A 22,234-nucleotide genomic window follows, 5' to 3' on the forward strand; every position below is an offset into this window, starting at 1 on the left:
GGATGACCTGAAACAAATGAAATAATGTGAAAATTAATTCAGGATGCCTGAGATAAATTAATGATGAAATTGGGCTTTCTGCTAGGGGCCAATGGGAAGTCTCTAGAAGCTGGTAAGCAGGAGAGGGAGTGGAGCCAGGTATGCAGGTCAGGGTCACGAGGAGCCATACGTGGTCCTGGCCTCTCTAGCCTGGACCACCCCCACCATCTCTAAACACAGACATCAAAGCTAGACACCACTGCTATGCCAGGGAAGACACTGGGGACGCACAGGCATGTCAGAGAAGCTGGGTGTGCTGAGGGACATGGCACCAGCGAGATGCCCTGGGTGGCAGGGATCATGCAGGACCACGTGCAGTATGTGGTGCACAGGGGGATGGGAGCCGCACCTTGGGGAGGTCCTGTTGAGGTTATCCCCAGCAGGCAGGATCCCCTGGAGGGTCTTCATTTGTGGGATTGACTCAAAGCCAGAGAAGCAGGCTGGTGACTTGAGCTCCCCATGGCTCGTCAGCGGAGCTTCTCCCTGGGGAGGAGCAGGGCAGAGTCTTGGCTGCAGCTCTCCCAGAGGCAAAGAGTTGGTTTTCTCAGTTACCTACCTGGCCTGGATCACTGGGAGGCAGCTGCCAGGGATGGAGCCTGGCACTGTGCTCACATGGAAGGTCTGCACCTGCCCTGTCATGGCCTGAGACCCTGTCCAGGGTCCCCAGTGTCTTCCCCTTCCTATGGCTTCACTCTGCTCCAAGCTTGCGACAGTCACTTGTGGACCTTCTAACTGCCTCCTGACTGGGCTCCTCCCATGCTCATGGTGAGTCTCTGTCCTCTCTGAGCCTGTTTTCTCATCCCCAGGCAAAGACGTGGGAAAGCAGATGGGCACCTGTTTTCCCAAGTGATGGTCACTGGGCACTGGCCCTTGGGGTGCAGCTGGGAATGGGAGAGACAAAGACCATGTGCTCCCTGAAGTCCCCTCTGGGTGGACATGACCAGTCAGGCAATGGAAACAGACAGAGTGGGACCCCAGACTGAGAGGTGTCAGGGCTGTTCCTGTGAGCAAAGAGGCAGGGAAAGGCTGCTCCAGGCAGAGTGAACCAGAGAGGACATGACCCCCTGGAAGGGACAAAGGTGCAAGGCGATGGGAATACTCACCTCAAGGGCCGGGGTCGGGGAGGATCTGGGGACATCAGTAGATGCCCCAAGAGGGGTCCAGCAGAGCAGAAGTGCATTGGAGAAGCCTCATGCTTAGGGACCACTATGTAATTTTTCAGCCTGGTGCAAAATGAAACTGCAGAGACCCCACCAGGGTCATTTTGATTGAAAGTCAATCTCCTCTTCCCATGGGCCCATGGGCCCAACCCACAGCTGACAGGTAACCCCAAAAGATCGCACCTTTGTGCCAGAACATGCTCAGTACCTAGATTGGGGGCAGGCAGAGGTCCCCACTGATTTCCAGCCCAGGGAGGGGTCGGCTGCCACCTTGTCCCACCTCAAGATGCCTGGGGCCAATCCAGCAATCCCCATTTTTGCTTGAGCAATATAGTGGATCACAGGACCCCACACACCGTAGGCACTCAGGAGAATGTTCTTTGATGAAAGAAGGGCACGTCTCCATCACTCTCGAGGGCAGCTCAGTTGTGCTGTCTCCTGTTTCTCACACCCCTCCCTCTTGCACACGCTGACTGGTAGCCCTGGAAGAACCCTGGCTGGGCCACTAGGGCAGAGCCTGCCCACAGTTCCATCTCTGCCAGGGCAACCATATGGCTTCTCTCTCTCCATCTGCTCTCCCCCTCCCTGGCCTTATCTTTCCCTTCCGTCTCCATGGCGACTCACCACTTCAGCTTGCCTGCATCCCAGCCTCTGCCAGGGATTCTGTCAGGCTCCATCCCTCCCTCCTCTGGAGCCCTGTTTCCCCGCAGTCCTGTCTCCTCCCCCTGGGGTGAGGCCAGCCTCCTCTTTCCGGACTGTCACATCTATTTTCTGGCTCTGACGGAGTCAGCTCCTCTGGGGAGACCATCCCCCACCCACCCTCCACACGCCACTGCTCCGGAGCCCTTCCAGGAGGAAGCCGTCCTTACTGCCTGCTGAAGGTCTCTTGGGCCTCCTCTCTCTCTCCTGGACCCCGTACCTATGCCCAGGAGCCCATGCCGAGGTCCGCCTTGTCAGTCATTTCCTTCTGTCACCGGCTTGGCAAACAGGCGAGTCTTCAGTCCTGAGATCTGGGAAGGAGAGGGGGTGGGAAGGGACCACCTGGGGATGGGGGATGGGTCTGCGGAGGGTGGGTGAGGGGCCACTGAAACCCAGGATAAAGATGGAAGTCTGGATTCTTTCCTAAATAACATCTTTTTCTTCTCCCAATTTTCTCTCCAAGGAGAGGAAACGGAGCTTCATGGGAAACAGCAGCAACAGTTGGTAAGTGGCAGGACCTGCCAGCAACAGTGATGCAATGGACCTGGTCAGTAGACTGGTCCAGAAACATGGTGGTCTGTGGCCACTGTGCCTCCAGAGGCCTGACTCAGGGGAGGAGAGCCAGGCTGGACAGTGGAGGGAGGTACCCTGAAAATTGGGTGGGTGCTACAGGGTGAGTGGAAGGAATATTCTAAGGACCAGAGCCATCTGCTCCTCCCCCCTCCACCAGGAGGCTCCCACCCTAAGGCCCTACGTGGGTGGCTCACGGAGGAAGTGGGTAGGAAGCATCACTCCTTGCGGGGGTCTGGCGGGAGTCAGTAACTTCTTGAGGCAGCCTTGCAGTGGAAGGCCCCGGGAGAGGACTTTCATGAGCATTTTGTCCCAGGCACTGGGCAGGGGCTGTGCACGGCACCATCTTCTTTGATCACCCTGTGAGGTAGGCTCCTGCTTATCTCTTCTCCTCTGACAATGAGGAAAGCAACCCAGATTGGGGCAGGAGCCTGCCTCCGGTGGTATGGTGCGGTAGAGCTAGGGTTCCATCCCAGCTTGCTCCTGTTTGAAATCACTCTGGGGTCCCTAGGTTCTGGGGTGCAAGTCAGCGTGGCCTCTCTGGGGCCACCTGACCTCCCCACCAGATCCCTGGCCTGGGTCCCCTGCACCCCACTCGCTGCTCCCAATGCCCACTCTGCCCCCAGGTCCCACACACCATTCCCCAAGTTGGAGCTGAGCCTGGGGTCCCGGCCTGCGGCACCCCGGGAGCTTCCTGCCTGCTGCATCTGCCTGGAGAGGCTGCGTGAGCCCATTGCGCTGGACTGTGGCCATGACTTCTGCACGCGGTGCTTCAGCACGCACCGCCTCCCTGGCTGCGGGCCGCCCTGCTGCCCGGAGTGCCGGAAAATATGCAAGCAGAAGAAGGGGCTGCGGAGTCTGGGGGAGAAGATGAAGCTCCTGCCACAGAGGCCGCTGCCCCCCGTGCTGCAGGTCTGGGACCTGACCTGGTAGCAGGGTGGGGCACAGAGAGGCCCAGCTCAGCGGGGGTAGGGGCTTTGGCTCTTTTGTGGTTGTCAGGATTGGGAATGGAGTTCAGGTCTGACTCCCACAGCCTGGATGCTCAGGGAAGCCCCTTCCTCCCGGCCCAGGAGGCCTGTGCCGTGAGGGCAGAGCCCCTGCTGCTGGTGCGAATCAACGCGTCTGGAGGCCTCATCCTGAGGATGGGTGCCATCAACCGCTGCCTGAAGCACCCCCTGGCCAGGGACACCCCCATCTGCCTCCTGGCTGTCCTGGGGGAGCCGCACTCAGGGAAGACCTTCCTCCTCAACCACTTGCTCCAGAGCTTGCCGGGCCTGGTGAGGGCAGGGCTGGGGCAGGGGGCTGGGGCTCAGGTTAGCAGTCCCACCTGGCTTTGGGAGGGGATGGGGACTCAGTGGATCAACTGATGCTCTGCTTCTCTGCCTGGCAGGAGTCTGGCGAGGGCAGCTGGCCGAGAGGAGGGGGGTCCCTGCAGGGGTTCAGATGGGGTGCCAATGGTCTCACCAAGGGCATCTGGATGTGGAGCCACCCCTTCCTGCTGGGGAAGGAGGGCAAGAAGGTGAGAGGAGAAAGGACAGAGGTCAGGACTGGGTCAGGGAAGGGGAATGACAGAGATAAGTAAAGGGGAAGAGCAAGGAGAAGCTTTGGGGACAAAGACTGGAAGACGGGTTGGGGGGTGCAGGTGGAGGAGCGTGGCAGGCCAGACCCCTGGGCGCGTCTCCCCCACCCCTGTACAGGTGGCTGTGTTCCTGGTGGACTCGGGGGACACTATGAGCCCTGAACTGAGCAGAGAAACCAGGACCAAGCTCTGTGCTCTCACCACGATGCTGAGCTCCTACCAGGTGAGGGCGCTGCCACCCACCACCCGTACCCCACCTGCCCTGCACAGCTCAGCTTTCTCCACACTGCCTCACCTCAGCTGGGTCTGGCCCTCAGAATGCCAGGGATGGTCACTCTGACCTCACAGGCTTTTGTGTCTGGGGCCCCTGCAGGCTGTGGAGGTGCACCTGCAAGGGAGGGAAGCCCCAGTCAGTGAAGGTGAGGGCACGGTTTGTTCTAATGGTGGGCAGCTGAAGGCATTCCTTCCTTCCTTCCATCCCTCACTGCCAGCCCAGCCCCGCAGGCTGTGGAGACCCCAGCTGGCACCTCCTGGGTCCTGAGCCCCGTATTCTACCAGTGGGCCCCTTCCTCGCTGGGGTCATCCCAGCATCTCTTTGCCTTTGCAGACCCTCTTCCATCTTGTTCTCCTTGGTTCCAGATCCTCAGCACCTCCCAGGAGCTGAAAGATACAGACTTGGAATATCTGGAGGTGAGGAGCCATTTGGTCTTGGGGGTGCCACCACATCCCTGCCCTGACCTTGAGGACCGTGGCCTGGCCTAGCCAGACTCAGATGCCTCCCGTTCTGGCTAGAATTCCATGACCTGGAGCTGGGTTTGACGGCAGAGGGGGAAGCCTGAGCTGCTGGCTGGGGAGAGGCGGGGGAGTCCTGGAGCTGGAAGCTGGGGGTACAGTGGACGCAGAGGGGAGCCGCAGGCCTCGGAGTGGCCCAGCTGTGACCTTCTGTGCCCTGCCCCCAGATGTTTGTCCACGTGGCTGAGGTGATGGGCCGGCATTATGGGATGGTGCCAATCCAGGTGAGGTACCCACTTCTGGACTTGCCACCCCAGGCCCCGACACACGCCTGGGCTGCTGATGTCAGGACCTCTTCTCTTCCAGCACCTGGATCTCTTAGTTCGAGACTCCTCCCACCCCAACAAGGCAGGGCAGGGACACCTGGGTGATATCATCCAGGTGAGAGGTGCAGACGGGGACAGGGCAGAGGGCGGAGGAGCCGGGGAGGGATCCTGCAGGCAAAGCTGGGCCCCCAGCTCGGAGTTCTTCCTGTCACCTCCCAGAAATCCTCTGGCAAGTACCCCAAGGTTCAGGAGCTGCTCCAGGGGAGGCGAGCCTGCTGTTACCTCCTGCCGGCTCTGGGGAGGCGGTGGGCGAGCAAAGGCCACGGAAGCCCGGGAGGTGAGTGTCCCCAGGAGCAGCGCCCCACCAACCTGCCTTCCTCCGGGCCACCGGAGGCCCCTGCACTGCAGGGTCTCCCGGCCTCTGACGCCCTTTCTCCTCCCAAAGCCCCCGGTCTCCTCAGCATGAGGGGTCTCTTCCTCAGACGCAGATGACGGGTCCCGCCACCTCCGCGCCTATGTCGCCGAGGTGCTGAGTGCGGCCCCCCAGCACGCCAAGAGCCGCTGCCCGGGCTACTGGAGCGAGGGGCGCCCCGTGGCCAGGGGGGACCGGCGGCTGCTCACCGGGCAGCAGTTAGCTCAGGAAATCAAGGTGAGAACCCTCCCTGGGGACCCGGGCGCCCCGGCGGGCCCCCGCCCTCTCTGAGCCTCTCGGCCGCTGTCCCCACAGAACCTCTCGGGCTGGATGGGGAGGACAGGCGCCGGGTGCGCCTCTCCAGATGAGGTAGGAGCGCCCCGGGCAGCCGCGGGCGGGCGGGGGGCGGCCGGACGCGGGGGGCTCAGGCTGCCCGCGGGCCGGGAGGGAGGCAGCTTGGGTTTTCCCGCGGACAGATGGCCGCCCAGCTGCACGACCTGAGGACCGCGGAAGCTGCCAAGAAGGAGTTTGAGGAGTTCGTGCGGCAGCAGGTGAGGCGGCCCCGGGGCCGGCGGCGCAGGTGTCGGGCCAGGCCTGCCCACACCGGGCGGGCCCCTGGGTCTCCGGGTCAGGGCGCCTCTCTCCTCTCTCTCCCCGTCCCAGGACGTGGCCACCAAGCGCATATTCTCCGCGCTCCGGGTGCTGCCCGACACCATGCGGAACCTCCTCTCCACCCAGAAAGACGCCATCCTGGCGCGCCACGGCGTGGCCCTGCGGTGCAAGGGCCGGGAGCAGACCCTAGAGGCCCTGGAGGCCGAGCTGCAGGCCGAGGCCAAGGTCTTCATGGACTCGTACACCGTGCGCTTCTGCGGCCACCTGGCGGCCGTGGGGGGCGCCGTGGGTGCCGGGCTCATGGGCCTGGCGGGGGGCGTGGTGGGCGCCGGCATGGCAGCCGCCGCGCTGGCTGCTGAGGCCGGGATGGTGGCAGCTGGCGCCGCGGTGGGGGCCACGGGGGCTGCCGTGGTCGGGGGCGGCGTAGGTGCTGGGCTGGCTGCCACGGTGGGCTGCCTGGAGAAGGAGGAGGACGAGAGGGTGCAGGAAGGGGACCGAGAGCCCCTGCTCCAGGAAGAGTGACAGCCCCCAGAAGACGGGAAGGCGGGGAGAGGTTCCAGGGGAGAGGGAAGGAAGTGGGGGAGCAGAGGCGTGGGAGCCATGTTCCCAGGGCCCCCGTGTACCGCCCACCTGGATGAACGAATGCCCAGTGTCCTCATGGCTGGCTGAGCTGGAGGCTGAAGGTGGCTCCAGGAAGCTGGGGAGGCCACCTGGGGTAGAAGACAGTGTTTGGGGGCAGTGAATAGAGTGTAAGGCCCGTTTCTGGCTGCAGCTGATTGCTAACTTGCCATTGTTCCCAGATAAACGACCCAGGTCTCCCACCAGAGTGAGGCTCCACCTTCCCTGTCCTGGCTTACTCTCCTGGATGACCCTGGATTGTGGGAAGGCTGAGCACGTGCCATTCTGGAAGTCTCCCCTTGGGTGGAGTGGACACCTGTCCCTTCACAGATGGGAGAAGCCCCAGGTGGAGTGACCTCAGTCAGGGATCTGGGAGCACTGGTGAGGGGGTGGGGGGCACTGAGCAAAACCAAAGAGTGCGGGAATCGTGAACAGTGGCCCAATCCCCCTCGTGGAGACGTGCCCCTACAACTCTTTTCAAAGCTGCCCCAGCAGGACAAAAGTGGCTACCCCTCCACGTCAGGATGTCGCCTTGAAGCAGTCCCTGAAGGTGTCCGCATGGTTGTGCCCTTTGTTAAGTCTGGTCAGACAGCGGGGTGCCCATGTTCATTGTGGAATGCTGTCCCAGAAAACGGTTAAATGCCAAAGAAAAGCACCTGGAATTGAATTCTGAGCTAGACCACACAGCACTCAGAGCAGTCAGTGAAAGTCCTTCAAGGGACAGGGGAGCACCTTTCCTCCTGAACACCCCCCTCTTTCCTGAGCCTGTGAGAAGACCCCTCTGCTCTGAGTTAGCCAGAGATCTGTGTGCAGCTGCCCACAGGGAGCCTGAGGGCTGTGCACCTCTCCTGGGGGACAGGAAAGTCCCACTGGAAGACCTCTAGACTATTAAACTGTAAAGGATTAATGGGCACATTATATGAAAAATAAAACGTATGTGCTTGCATGTCAGCTTCCTGGTAAATTATTGAGACAAGCCTTGGAAGGTGAACCCAGGCACTCCAAGCCTGCAGGAGTTGCAGAGGGCTGAGGCTGAGGCTGCCCTTGCAGGCTTTCATTAGGACTTGGGGTCCTGCTTCCTGGTCTCTCCTGCCTCAGATGACCCTGTGAACAGGGTGTCCCCTGGCATCTGTCCTGGCAGAAGAAGAGAATGGAGGCTCAGAGGGGAGTCCTCGTTAAAGCTGTGGACAGAGGAGGAGCCCAGGACCACTCCTGCAGGAGTCTGCCTGCCAGGCGTTCACCTGCCACTTCTCCTCCCCACCTCAGCTCCCCATCTCAGAATTACAGCAGCTGACACTGGGTCCAAACCCTGCCTCTTGCAGATGCAAACCCAGGGAGGAGAAGGCTCAGCTACTGCTCCCCAGCTGGCCAATGACAGGAGGAGGGAAGCCCTGACCTCCTGACCCCACAGCTGGTGTTCCAACCAGAAGTCAGAAGAGAGTTTGTTAAGGTCAGCTGTGCTGAAATTGAGACTGCTCTTCAGTGATTTCTCCCCGTCCTTCCAATTCGGTCCAGCCCTGGGAAACAGTGGTGGAGACTGAGACAGAAGGACGTGGTCTGGGACACATACAGACAGCAGTTAGCAAGCTGGGGACAAAAACAAGTATGCAGAGAAATCCCAAAACCAGGGTGCGGGGCTGGACAGGGGGATGGCAGTGGGCTGAGAGTGACTGGGCCAGAGGTGGGGAAAGGGTACAGACTTTGGTGCTTGTCGAGAAAGGCTTTCTGGGCCCTTCTGTCATCATCTGGTGGGCATAAGTTGCAAAATCCCCTATGCATGGGGGCTGACAGACTCATGTCTTCAGGGGGCCTCTGAGGACTCCAGGGAGCATGTTGTCTAACTAGAATCCCACCTGGTTGTACTGAAAGGAGCTGCAGCAGGCTACTTCTAACAGCAGAGACATTGGCCCAGTGGGAGAAATATGCTCTTCAGAGGTAAGATGAGCCATGTTATGTAGTTTTTGTCTTATGCCTTATATTTGCAAAGCATCTTCCCAAACATCATTTTCCACATACTTGGAAACCACCTCATGCAGTACACAGAGTACCCATTTTTACAGGAGCTCATAGAAATGATGTGTATTCATTGAAACAACTAGTCAGAGATAAGTCAGGACTTGAATCCAAGATTTCTGATGCCAAATTCCTTGCTCAGGTGAACTTTCACTCCACAAGTCTCTCCAGACTCAAAGATCAGGCTTCTGGGTCTCAGACCCATGTAGGGGGCTGTAACTCTGGGGAAAAATCCCAGGACAAAATACCTTTGAAACTGAAATCAGTCAAAGGCAGAAATAAAGTGGGAGAAATCCATTTACTGCTCAGAAGCAGTCGTGCACTTCTGCTCTCCTGGGTCTCTCATGACCCAGCTGCAGAAAAAGGGGGCTCCACCCAACCTCTCTGGTCCACATATGCCCTCACTTGTGCTTGTGATTACCTATTGATATGGAGTTCCCTGCTTCTCTCTACCCCTTGGAAACACCTATTGATATGGAGATGCACTATGGCCAGATGAGAGATTCTGGAAATATTGCAATTTCACCCACAGCCCACCCTTCCAGAAGTCTCGCCTCACAAATCTACTTGTTCCTCATCTTATGTAATGGCCCCTGTGCGAGAAAGCTGGAGCATGGTAACCAGACTAATAACAAACAATAGCAACAGCAATAAAATCATGATTATCTTCAAGCCAAAGGATTCATCTAGGTTCAAAATCCTATGCAGATTAAGTTCACAGCTGGCCCATTCCGCAGGTGGTCAGTAGCTGAACAGGTAGGGAGTTCAAAGCAATCATCACACGGCAGCTGCAGCCTGGGGGCACATCCAGGCCATGAGGACTGTAGGAGAAAATAACCTTAAGGGCGATAAGATACATGTTTTAATGACACCAGCATAGGCAAATCTTGTCCATCAGGTAGGATACATGCAAGAGAGTGGTCCTGTGACAGGACAGTGGCAGGAATGGGATCTTGTCCTGGTCTGGTCTAGTGTACCAGACTTTTACCCCCCTCCCTGTGATAGTTACAGATGGGTCAATATATAGGGCTACAAGAGGTACATGCACTGGCCATAAAGATAAAACAAAACTTCCCGGTAAGAGGCTCTTACCTCCCAGCTGTTTTGGGTATGCTACCATGATCTTTGGGAGCCACAATGCTGTTATTCCAGGAATACACAGGAAGCCAGCTAACAGGCCTTTCTCCCAAGGTGCCAGAAGGATCAGCCATCACCAGTCTATGTGTCAAAACATTCAGGGCCAGGTCCACTCAACAGAGTCTCCAGGGTTTAACGCAGTTGAGGCTGGCAGCAGGATGTTGCTCTGCTGGCCATATCCTGGCTTCAATAACTCCTCTTTGGTTTGTATATACAATTATATAGGAGAGGCAGCAAGGTGTGTTAGCATATCCACAGGGCTTAAGCCTCCATTTCAGGACTTCTCATTCAGATGCCACAGCACTGTCCATAAATGAACTGACCAACCCCATAGACTACTGGTGTCTGACTTCAAGCCAAATTTCAACAAACCATTGTACCTTTCTATCATGCCTGCTCCAGTAGGATTATATGGTACATGAAACTTCTACTTTATTCCTAATCCCTGCATGCATCCTTGTAACGCATGTCCAGTAAAGTGGGTGCCTTGATCGCTCTCAATCACCTGTCACCAGCCATAGGCTACAAAAAGATGCTCCAGGCCCCTCTTGGTGGTTTGCTGATCTGCATGGTGTGCAGGAAAAGCAACCATCAATCCTGTAGCTGTGTCACACAAGTCAGGGCATACTGATATCCTTCTGATCTGGGCACAGGCCCAATGTAGTCTGTTTGCCACCTGACAAGAGGTATTGTCCCATGTTGCTACAGAACTCGGGGTAAGTCCCTCTTAGAGCACACAGGGCATTCCTTCTGGGCTCAGCTGCCTTCTTCAAAGGTCAATGGCAAGCCCCATCAACCAGCTACAGCCCATGTTGTCTTTTGCCCTGCATGAAACAAACGCTGATGTAACCATTGGGCGACATAAGAGGCAGGCTTTCCTTGTAGCCAGTGCACCTGGGCCAATGTGCCAGCTTCATCATTCCCCGGGGATGCCAAAGGCAAATGGCCAGTCACATGATATGTGGTAACTGCCTCAGTCTGACCAGAGGCCCATAGGTCTTGCCACAACTCTTGCCCCCAAAGGGGCCAGTGACCAACCATCCAGTTGGCATGATACCATGTCAGCAGCCACAGGGTCAAGCCCTGATAGATGGCCCAGCTGTCAGTGCAGACAACTATGGCAGAAGGCTCCTGGGTGATCACGAACCACACTGCCCACAACTCTGCCCACTGACTGCTCTTCCCCTCTCCATCCTCCATCTATTGTCTTAGTCTTAGGATGGAAAGATACAGCCCTCCACTTCGGGAACTTCTCACTACTGGAGGCATCTGTATACCAAGCATCTTCAGGGGCTTTTCCCTGCTGATAAGGACTCTTGGCTACCAATGACTCAGAAACAAGTTCTTCCTGCTTTCCACTGGTATACATCACTGGCCCCAATAAGTGCTGGAGTTCTCTACTTAAGGGTCTAGTAGAGACGGTGCTACTGTCCTGTAAGTATGTGCCCCATTTGACCAGTGTAGGTGTCTGTGCCACGCCACTCCATGGACTTTGGGTCCAGTCTAGCACCCATACTGTGATGGGATAGGTGGTTATTACCTTGGTAGGAGCTGTTCTCGTGATGGGCTCTGTAGCCATCAAGGCATGGTACACAGCAGCCGGTTGCTTCTCTGTAAAGGTGTACCAGACCTCTGCTCCTTTCCATAGTTGTGACCAGAATCCAACAGGTTGGTGTGTCCATTCAAGCAACTGCCAAAGACCCCATCCATAACCATCTTCGGTTACATAAACATCTAGCTCACAGGGCCTGGATGAGTCCATTATATTCAAGGCCTGTACAGCCTTGACTGCCTGCTTGGCAGCAGTAAAAGCAGCTGCACATGTCTCATCGTAGTCCCACCTGATGTCCTTTTGTACCAACTGGTATAAGGGCTTCAGAATTTGTGCCAAGTGTGGGTTAAACACTCTCCAGTAGCCCCAAAGACCCAAAAACTCTTGTAATACTCACAGGGGCATGGGTGGGGAAAGCCTGGACTTTGTCTATAACTGCTTCTGGGATGACTTCAGTTTTACCCGACCAGACAACCCCAAGAACTTTACAGACAAACCAGGTCCCTGAACCTTGGTGCTGTTCACAGCCCATCCTTTTTCCTGTAGATGTTGCAACAGTCTAGGAACTGCCCCTTCTAAATCTTAAGAGAATCAGATGTGAGCATAATGTCATCAGTGTAGTTATACAGAGCACCGTTTGTGGTTTGTTCCATGTGGCCAAGTCCTGGGCTACAAGTCCAAAACAGATGGTAGGACTGCGGAGGTATCCCAGTGGAAGGACAGGGAATGCCCACTGCCAGCCTTCACACGTGAAGGCAAACTGTTCCTGGCTTTCCTATGCTTTGTCAATAGAAAAGAAAGCATTAGCAAGGTCTACTACATAATGATACATCCCTAGTTCATGACTAAAAGTGTCTATAATGGGTGCTATAGAGGGGAAAGCAGCATGTAAAGGGGATGTGACTTTATTCAATTCCTGTAGCCCATGGCCATACACCAGAAGCCATCTGGCTTTTTCACTGGCCACACGGGGGAATTAAAATGACTATGAGTGGGCTTTACGAAGTCCACCTTCTCAAACTCCTGTGGAGTTTCTCCAATTTTCTTGTGTCACCCAGGAAATTTTTAAATTTTATTTTATTTTAGTGTCATTAATCTACAATTACATGAGGAACATTATGTCTACTAAACTCCCCCATCACCAAGCTTCCCCCACATACCCCACCGCAGTCACTGTCCGTTAGTGCAGCAAGATGCCACAGAATCACTACTTGTCTTCTCTGTGTCGTACAGCCCTCCCCGTGCCTCCCCCAACATTATGCATGCTAATTGTAATGTCCCCTTCCCCCCACAACAGCCCTTATCCCTCCCTTCCCACACATCCTCCCCAGTCCCTTTCCCTTTGGTAACTGCTAGTCCATTCTTGGGTTCTGTGAATCTGCTGATGTTTTGCTCCTTCAGTTTTTTCTTTGTTCTTATATTCCACAGATGAGTGAAATCATTTGATACTTGTTTCTCTCTGCCTGGCTTATTTCACTGAGCATAATACCCTCTGGCTCCATCCATGTTGTTGCAAATGGTAGGATTTGTTTTCTTAGGGCTGAATAATATTCCATTCTGTATATGTACCACATCTTCTTTATCCATTCATCTACTGATGGACACTTAGATTGCTTCCATTTCTTGGCTATTATAAATAGTGCTGCGATAAACATAGGGGTGCATCTGTCTTTTTCAAACTGGGCTGTTACATTCTTAGGGTAAATTCCTAGGAGTGGAACACCTGGGTCAAATGGTATTTCTATTTTGAGTTTTTTGAGGAATCTCCATACTGCTTTCCACAATGGTTGAACTAATTTACATTCCCACCAGCAGTGTAGGAGGGTTCCCCTTTCTCCACATCCTCGCCAACATTTGTTGTTGTTTGTCTTTTGGATGGTGGTGATCTTTACTGGTGTGAGGTGATATCTCATTGTGGTTTTAATTTGCATTTCTCTGATGACTAGTGATGTGGAACATCTTTTCATGTGTCTGTTGGCCATCTGACTTTCTTCTTTGGAGAACTGTCTGTTCAGTTCCTCTGCCCATTTTTTGATTGGATTATTTGCTTTTTGTTTGTTGAGGTGCATGAGCTCTTTACATATTTTGGATGTCAACCCTTTATCGGATCTGTCAGTTATGAATATGTTCTCCCATACTATAGGAATGCCTTTTTGTTCTATTGATGGTGTCCTTTGCTGTACAGAAGCCTTTCAGCTTGATATAGTGCCACTTGTTCATTTTTGCTTTTGCTTCCCTGGCCCGGGGAGATATGTTCATGAAGAAGTCACTCATGTTTATGTCCAAGAGATTTTTGCCTATGTTTTTTTCTAAGAGTTTTATGGTTTCATGGCTTACATTCAGGTCTTTGATCCATTTCTAATTTACTTTTGTGTATGAGGTTAGACAATGCCCAGTTTCATTCTCTTACATGCAGCTGTCCAGTTTTGCCAACACCAGCTGTTGAAAAGGCTGTCATTTCCCCGTTGTATGTACATGGCTCCTTTATCATATATTAATTGACCGTATATGTTTGGGTTAATATCTGGACTTTCTATTCTGTTCCACTGGTCTGTGGCTCCATTCTTGGGCCAGTACCAAATTGTCTTGATTACTGTGCCTTTGTAGAAGAGCTTGAAGTTGGGGAGTGAGATCCCCCCCACTTTATTCTTCCTTCTCAGGATTGCTTTGGCTCGTCGGGGTCTTTGGTGGTTCCATAGGAATTTTAAAACTATTTGTACCAGTTCATTGAAGAATGCTGTTGGTATTTTGACAGGGATTGCATTGAATCTGTAGATTGCTTTAGGCAAGATGGCCATTTTGACACTATTAATTCTTCCTAGTCAAGAGCATGGGATGAGTTTCCATTTGTTAGTGTCTTCTTTAATTTCTCTTAAGAGTGTCCTGTAGTTTTCAGGGTATAGGTCTTTCACTTCCTTGGTTAGGTTTATTCCTAGGTGTTTTATTCTTTAGGGGTTTTTTTTGGTATCATTAATCTACAACTACATGAAGAACATTATGTTTACTAGGCTCCCCGCTTCACCAAGTCCCCCCAACAAACCGCAGTATAGTCACTGCCCATCAGAGTAGCAAGATGCTGTAGAATCACTACTTGTCTTCTCTCTGCTGCACAGCCCTCCCCCTTGTACCCTCACATTATACATACTAATCATAATGCCCCCTTTCTTTTCCCCACTCTTATCCCTTCCTTCCCACCCATCCTCCCCAGTCCCTTTCCCTTTGGTAACTGTTAGTCCATTCTTAGGCTCTGTGAATCTGCTGCTATTTTGTTCCTTCAGTTTTTCTTTGTTCTTATACTCCACATATGAGTGAAATCATTTGGTACTTGTCTTTCTCCACCTGGCTTATTTCACTGAGCACAATACCCTCCAGCTCCATCCATGTTGCTGCAAATGGTAGAATTTGCCCTCCCCACATGGTTGAACAATATTCAATTGTGTATATGTACCACAACCTCCCTGTCCATTCATCCACTGATGGACACTTAGGCTGCTTCCATTCCTTGGAAATTGTAAATAGTGCTACGATAAACACAGGGGTTCATCTGTCCTCTTCAAACTGGGCTGCTGTATTGTTAGGGTAAATTCCTAGAAGTGGAATTCCTGGGTCAAATGGTATTTCTATTTTGAGCTTTTTTGAGGAACCTCCATACTGCTTTCCACAATGGTTGAACTAATTACTAATTTACATTCCCACCAGCAGTGTAGGAGGGTTCCCCTTTCTCCACAACTCCGCCAACATTTGTTGTTGTTTGTCTTTTGGATGGTGGTGATCCTTACTGGTGTGAGGTGATAGCTCATTGTGGTTTTAATTTGCATTTCTCTGATGACAAGCGATGTGGAGCATCTTTTCATGTGCCTGTTGGCCATCTGACTTTCTTCTTTGGATAACTGTCTGTTCAGCTCCTCTGCCCATTTTTTAATTGGATTATTTGCTTTTTGTTTGTTGAGGTGCATGAGCTCTTTACATATTTTGGATGTCAACCCTTTATCGGATCTGTCATTTATGAATATATTCTCCCATACTGTAGGGGACCTTTTTGTTCTATTGATGGTGTCCTTTGCTGTACAGAAGCTTTTCAGCTTGATATAGTCCCACTTGTTCATTTGTGCTTTTGTTTCTCTTGCCCGGGGAGATATGTTCATGAAGAAGTCGCTCATGTTTATGTCCAAGAGATTTTTGCCTATGTTTTATTCTAAGAGTTTAAGAGTTTTATGACTTACATTCAGGTCTTTGATCCATTTTGAATTTACTTTTGTGTATGGGGTTAGACAATTGTCCAGTTTCATTCTCTTACATGCAGCTGTCCAGTTTTGCCAACACCAACTGTTGAAGAGGCTGTCATTTCCCCATTGTATGTACATGGCTCCTTTATCATATATTAATTGACCGTATATGTTTGGGTTAATATCTGGACTTTCTATTCTGTTCCACTGGTCTGTGGCTCCATTCTTGGGCCAGTACCAAGTTGTCTTGATTACTGTGCCTTTGTAGTAGGGCTTGAAGTTGGGGAGTGAGATCCACCCCTCCCCCACTTTATTCTTCCTTCTCAGGATTGCTTTGCCTATCTGGGGTCTTTTGTGGTTCCATATGAATTTTTGAACTATTTTTTCCAGTTCCTTGAAGAATGCTGTTGATAATTTGATATGGATTGCTTTGAGTCTATATATTGCTTTGGGAAGGATGGCCATTTTGACTATATTAATTCTTCCTAGCCAAGAGCATGGGATGAGTTTCTATTAGTGTTTTCTTTAATTTCTCTTAAGAGTGTCCTCTAGTTTTCAGGGTATAGGTCTTTCACTTCCTTGGTTAGGTTTATTCCTAGATATTTTATTCTTTTTGATGCCATTGTAAATGGAATTGTTTTCCTGATTTCTCTTTCTATTAGTTCATTGTTAGTGTATAGGAAAGCTGCAGATTTCTGTGTATCAATTTTGTATCCTGCAACTTTGCTGAATTCTGGTATTAGTCCTAGTAGTTTTAGAGTGGGATCTTTAGGGTTTTTTATGTACAATATCATTTCATCTGCAAATAGTGACAGTTTGACTTCTCTACCAATCTGGTTGCCTTGTATTTCTTTGTTTTGTCTGATTGCCGTGGCTATGACCTCCAGTACTATGTTGAGTAACAGTGGGGAGAGTGGGCATCCCTGTCTTGTTCCCGATCTTAGAGGTAAACCTTTCAGCTTCTCACTGTTAAGTATGATGTTGTCTGTGGGTTTGTCATACATGGCCTTTATTATGTTGAGGTACGTGTACTCTATACCCATTTTGTTGAGAGTTTTTATCATGAACGGATGTTGAATTTTGTTGAATGCTTTCTCACTGTTTATGGAGATAATGATGTGGTTTTTGTCCTTTTTGTTGATGTGGTGTATGATGTTGATGGATTTTCGAATGTTGTACCATCCTTGCATCCTTGAGATGAATCCCACTTGATTATGGTGTATGATCCTCTTGATGTATTTTTGAATTTGGTTTGCTAATATTTTGTTGAGTATTTTTACATCTATTTTCACCATGGATATTGGTCTGTAATTTTCTTTTTTGGTGGAGTCTTTGCCTGGTATTAGAGTCATGCTGGCTTCATAGAATGAGTTTGGAAGTATTCTGTCCCCTACTATTTTTTCAAAAATTTTAAGAAGAATGGGTATTAAGTCTCTTTATCGTGATAAAATTCAGTGGTGAATCCATGTGGCCTGGGGATTATGTTCTTGAGTAATTTTTTGATTACCAATTCAATTTTGTTGCTTGTAATTGGTCTGTTTAGATTTTCTGTTTCTTCCTTGGTCAATCTTGGAAGGTTGTATTTTTCTAGGAAGTTGTCCATTTCTTCTAGGTTTTCCAGCTTGTTAGCATACAGATTTTCATAGTATTCTCTAATAATTCTTTGTATTTCTGTTGAGTCCATCATGATTTTTCCTTTCTCATTTCTGATTCTGTTGATGTGTGTTGATTCTCTTTTTCTCTTAATAAATCTGGGTAGGGGTTTATCTGCTTTGTTTATTTTTTTCAAAGGACCAGTTCTTGGTTTCATTGATTTTTTTCTATTGTTTTATTCTTCTCAATTTTTTTTATTTCTTCTCTTATCTTTATTATGTCCCTCCTTCTGCTGACTTCAGGCCTCATTTGTTCTTCTTTTCCCAGTTTCAATAATTGTGACAGACTGTTCATTTGGGATAGTTCTTCCTTCTTTAAATAGGCCTGGATTGCTATATACTTTCCTCTTAGAACTGCCTTCACTGTGTCCCACAGAATTTGGGGCTTTGTGCTATTGTTGTCATTTGTCTCCATATATTGCTTGATCTCTGTTTTAACTTGGTCATTGATTCATTTATTATTTAAGGAGCATGTTGTGAAGCCTCCATGTGTTTGTGGAATTTTTCATTTTCTTTGCATAATTTATTTCTAGTTTCATACCTTTGTGGTCTGGAAAACTGGCTGGTACAATTTCAATCTTTTTGAATTTACTGAGGCTCTTTTTGGGGCCTACTATTTGGTCTATTGTGGATGTGTCTATATGTTCCATGTGCACTTGAGAAGAATGTGTATTCTGCTGCTTTTGGGTGTACAGTTCTGTAGATGTCTGTTAGGTCCATCTGCTCTAGTGTGTTGTTCAGTGCCTCTGTGTCCTTCCTTATTTTCTGTGTAGTTGATCTGTTCTTTGGAGTGAGTGGAGTGTTGAAGTTTCCTAGAATGAATGCATTGCATTCTATTTCCTCCTTTAATTCTGTTAGTATTTGTTTCACATATGTAGGTGCTTCTGTGTTGGGAACATAGATATTTATAATAGTTATATCTTCTTGTTGGATTGACCCCTTTATCATTATGTATTGTCCTTCTTTGTCTATTGTGACTTTCTTTGTTTTGAAGTCTTTTGTCTGATACAAGTACTGTAACTCCTGCTTTTTTCTCTCTATTAGATGCATGAAGTATCTTTTTCCATCCCTTCACTTTTAGTCTGTGTATGTCTTTGGCTTTAAATTGAGTCTCTTGTAGGCAACATATAGATGGGTCTTGTTTTTCTATCCATTCAGTGACTCTATGTTTTTTGATTGGTGTCTTCAGTCCATTTACATTTAGGGTGATTATCAATAGGCATGTACTTATTGCCATCGCAGACTTTAGATTAGTGGTTACCAAAGTTTCAATGTTAACTTCCTTACTATCTAAGAATCTAACTTAACTCACTTAATATGCTATTACAAACAAAATCTAAAGCTTCTTTTTTTTCTCCTCCTTTTTCTTCCTCTGCTTTTCTTTATATATTAGGTATCATATTCTGTACTGTTTGTCTATCCCTTGATTGACTTTGGGGATAGTTAATTTAATTTTGCATTTGCTTATTAACTAGCTGTTCTCCTTTCTTTACTGTGCTTTTATTTCCTCTGGTGACAGCTATTAAACCTTAGGAACACTTCCATCTATAGCAGTCCCTCCAAAATAGTCTTTAGAGATGGTTTGTGCGAGGTAAATTCTCTCAGCTTTTGCTTATCTGAAAATTGTTTAATCCCTCCTTCAAATTTAAATTATAATCTTGCTGGACAAAGTAATCTTGGTTCCAGGCCCTTCTGCTTCATGGCATTTAATACATCATGCCACTCCCTTCTGGCCTGTAAGGTTTCTGCTGAGAAGTCTGATGTTAGTCTGATGGGCTTTCCTTTGTATGTGATCTTATTTCTGCCTCTGGCTGCTTTTAACAGTCTGTCCTTATCCTTGATCTTTCCCATTTTAATTACTATGTGTCTTGGTGTTGTCCTCCTTGGGTCCATTGTGTTGGGAGATCTGTGCACCTCCATGGCCTGAGAGACTATCTCCTTCCCCAGATTGGGGAAGTTTTCAGCAATTACCTCCTCAAAGATACTTTATATCCCTTTCTCTCTTTCTTCTTCTGGTATCCCTATAATGAGAATGTTCCATTTGGATTGGTCACACAGTTCTCTCAATATTCTTTCATTCTTAGAGATCCTGTTTTCTCTCTGTGCCTCAGCTTCTTTGCATCCCTCTTCTTTGGTTTCTGTTTCATTTATTGTCTCCTCCACTGTATCCAATCTACTTTTAATACCCTCCATTGTGCTCTTCAATGATTGGATCTCCCACCAGAATTCATTCCTGAGTTCTTGAATATCTTTCTGTACCTCCATTAGCATGTTGATGATTTTATTTTGAACTCCCTTTCAGGAAGGGTTGTAAGGTCCATGTCATGTAAATCTTTCTCCAGAGTTATGTTAATTTTACTCTGGACTATGTTCCTTTGGCATATCATATTTGTATATGGCGCCCTCTCGTGTCCAGAAGCTCTAGTCTCTGGAGCTACTCAGCCCCTGAAGCAATGTTGGGGGTTGCAGGGGAGTGGTATTGGCGCCTGGGTTAGGAAAGAGCTGTTTCCTGCTTCCCAGCTGCTATGCCTGTCGCCACTGCCTGATCCAGTGGGCTGAGCACACAGGTATAAGCTTTTGTCCCAGAGCAGCCGGATATGGATCCCTGCTTTCCACAAGTGGCTGCAATCTCAGTCTCTCCAGGAATTCTGCCTGTAGTAGCTTTCCAACCCTGTAATCATGCAAGTATCATGAAAGTACCATGAAATGTATGTTTGTGCTCCCAGAGCAGATATCTGGAGCTAGGTATACAGCAGTCCCAAGCCTTCCACTCCCTCCCTGCTCAGTTTCTCTTCCTCCTGCCAATGAGCTGGGATGAGTGAAGGGCTTGGGTCCTGCCGGGTCACAGCTTTGGTACATTACCTTGTTCCATGAGGTCTGCTCTTTTCTCCAGGTGTATGCAGTTTGGTGCAGTCCTCTTTCCTGTTGCTCTCTCAGGGTTAGTTGTATTAATTATATTTTTGTATTATATGCAGTTTTAGGAGGAGCCTCTGTCTCACCTGTCAAGCTGCCATCTTTAATCCTTCCTGTCAATCTATACATATTTTCTATGGAAACTATGCTTAAAGAATTAAGCATGAACATGGCAGCATGAGGAACCCACTGGTCCACACCTCAGTGAAACTGGTGAAAATTTAAAAATGAAAAACAACCATTCAAAGTTTATGAAATGATCCTAAGACCAAACAGTGAATAAAGAAATGTCTATTCAAAAAGACCTATGAAAAGTTGATAAGCAGTCTCAGAGTCTGTGGTATTTGAACCAAGACCACCCCTGTCTTTTTCTCTCAGCTCAAGCCTCCACTCTGGACGGCTGCAGCCAGGAACACAGGGTTCTCTCTCCAGGATGAAGAACACCATATCCCTCTCTTCCTAACTCTAGTGGGAGGGCTTTCTTCCCAGAAAGTGCAGGACTTTCTCACCCTGTCCCCAGCCACCTGTTGCTGAGGCTAAACCTCAAGTGAATGCAGTCAAGAGTTGGCGGCTCCCTTCTGCCCAGCCCCACTCAAGGAATGAAGGCTTTACCTTGAGCATAGTGTGCTGAGAATAATGGGGCCTCAAACATTCTTATCCCAGGCCATGAAATGGTGGTGACATGACAGGAGAAGGAAACTAAAAAGACGTAAGTTTCCTGCTTTCTCCCACCTCTAATCAGCCCCTCAAGAGGGAGTGTCAGTGAGAGACAAGATTTCCATTGTCCCTACCCCTATCTCCAGAACCCTGGCTCAGAGATTTTGTAGGGAGGGCGGAACCAGTTATAATATAGATAGTTCCTATTCTCTTCTCAAATAAACTAACTTCATTTGCACAAAGCATGGAGAAGTTCAAGCCAAAGCATGCCCTCAAGCATAGTGGAGCTTGTGGGAAAGGCATTTGGGAGGATATTCATGGATTTAATGAATATACAAGCTTAACTGTAGGCTGGCTAGTTTTCAGGAGAGACATGAGGAATAGTGTAAGTAGAAGAAGCCATCCTGAGGTCAGAGCAAATATCAAACACTGACATCAGAAACTATTCTTCCAATAGAGCCAAAATTTGATTTGACTTGATTAGTTTGTAGAACAATTTATGCCCCCAGGAAAACAATAGAGCCATCAGCCAACAATTGGTAAATATAACAGCTGGGTGTGGTCAGGGAAAGAGGGGAAGAGAACCCTATCAGCATCAGTTATTTCAAGGTGACTATGGGTCCCCCAAAAGTGCATCAGAAGCAACAGACAAGGTTTAACACTGTGTGTGTGTGGAAGGGGGGAGGCACAATAGGCTTCAGTAAAATAATTAAGCCAATCATTAAAAAATAAACAAACAAATGACAATAGCAAGCTCCAGAGAAGGGGGGAGTAGTACCTAAGTTTGCTCCAACGTATTATATAAAATCTCTAGCTTCCAATAACAAAAAAATTATAAGCCAAATAAACAAGAAAGTATGACCTATTAAAAAAACACAATTCAACCAAATAAATTTGAAAATCTAATTGGCTTTATTAAGTAATTTGTAAATCAGACAAGTAGAGAGAGAGATGCTCCAAGGAGTTGAACAACAACAACCAAAAAAAAAGAAAGGTTTTTTTTTAAATGGGCAGAAGGTTGGGGCAAGGGAATTAGCGAAAGAAGAGAAAGGATTTTTTTCAGGCAAGATCACTTTCTCTGAAGGGGAAGATCAGAGAAGTCTTATCATGCAGATTACTTCATGGATGGAGAGAGCCCCTGTGACAGATGACCTCACTGGTGCTGACCAGGAAATTCCTGATTGACTTAAAAGGTCACATTCCTGGAATAGGCTGAAACTGTAATTAAGTCTTGGTTTTGTTGGGGTAAATGACTCCATTTGGGATTATTGTTTGCTTGTTTGTTTCTAACATACTCATACAGCAGAAAAAACGGCACAAAAACTGCCTGAAAGAGT

At 49.3% G+C, this 22,234-nt stretch overlaps 1 protein-coding gene across 4 annotated transcripts; it reads left to right on the forward strand.

Annotated features, from left to right (window-relative positions):
* Positions 1–1,509: 1,509 nt before the first annotated feature.
* On the forward strand, positions 1,510–7,693 carry RNF112 (ring finger protein 112). 4 transcript variants are annotated; one of them, XM_037019676.2, is made up of 14 exons: positions 1,538–2,188; positions 2,362–2,402; positions 3,095–3,380; positions 3,539–3,745; positions 3,859–3,987; positions 4,166–4,270; positions 4,687–4,737; positions 5,007–5,063; positions 5,146–5,220; positions 5,298–5,442; positions 5,588–5,754; positions 5,833–5,886; positions 5,994–6,068; positions 6,181–7,693. In XM_037019676.2, the coding sequence occupies exons 1-14, from the start codon at positions 2,135–2,137 to the stop codon at positions 6,649–6,651; spliced, it is 1,917 nt and encodes a 638-aa protein (XP_036875571.1). In that variant the 5' UTR covers positions 1,538–2,134; the 3' UTR covers positions 6,652–7,693. The 4 variants fall into 4 exon arrangements, with proteins under 4 accessions (XP_073090834.1, XP_036875572.1, XP_036875571.1 ...); XM_017679509.3 differs by having other exon boundaries at positions 5,325–5,442; XM_037019677.2 differs by lacking the exon at positions 3,539–3,745 and having other exon boundaries at positions 1,535–2,188.
* Positions 7,694–22,234: the final 14,541 nt, after the last annotated feature.

Source organism: Manis javanica, chromosome 4, assembly GCF_040802235.1.
Source record: "Manis javanica isolate MJ-LG chromosome 4, MJ_LKY, whole genome shotgun sequence".
Taxonomy (NCBI): Eukaryota; Metazoa; Chordata; class Mammalia; order Pholidota; family Manidae; genus Manis; species Manis javanica.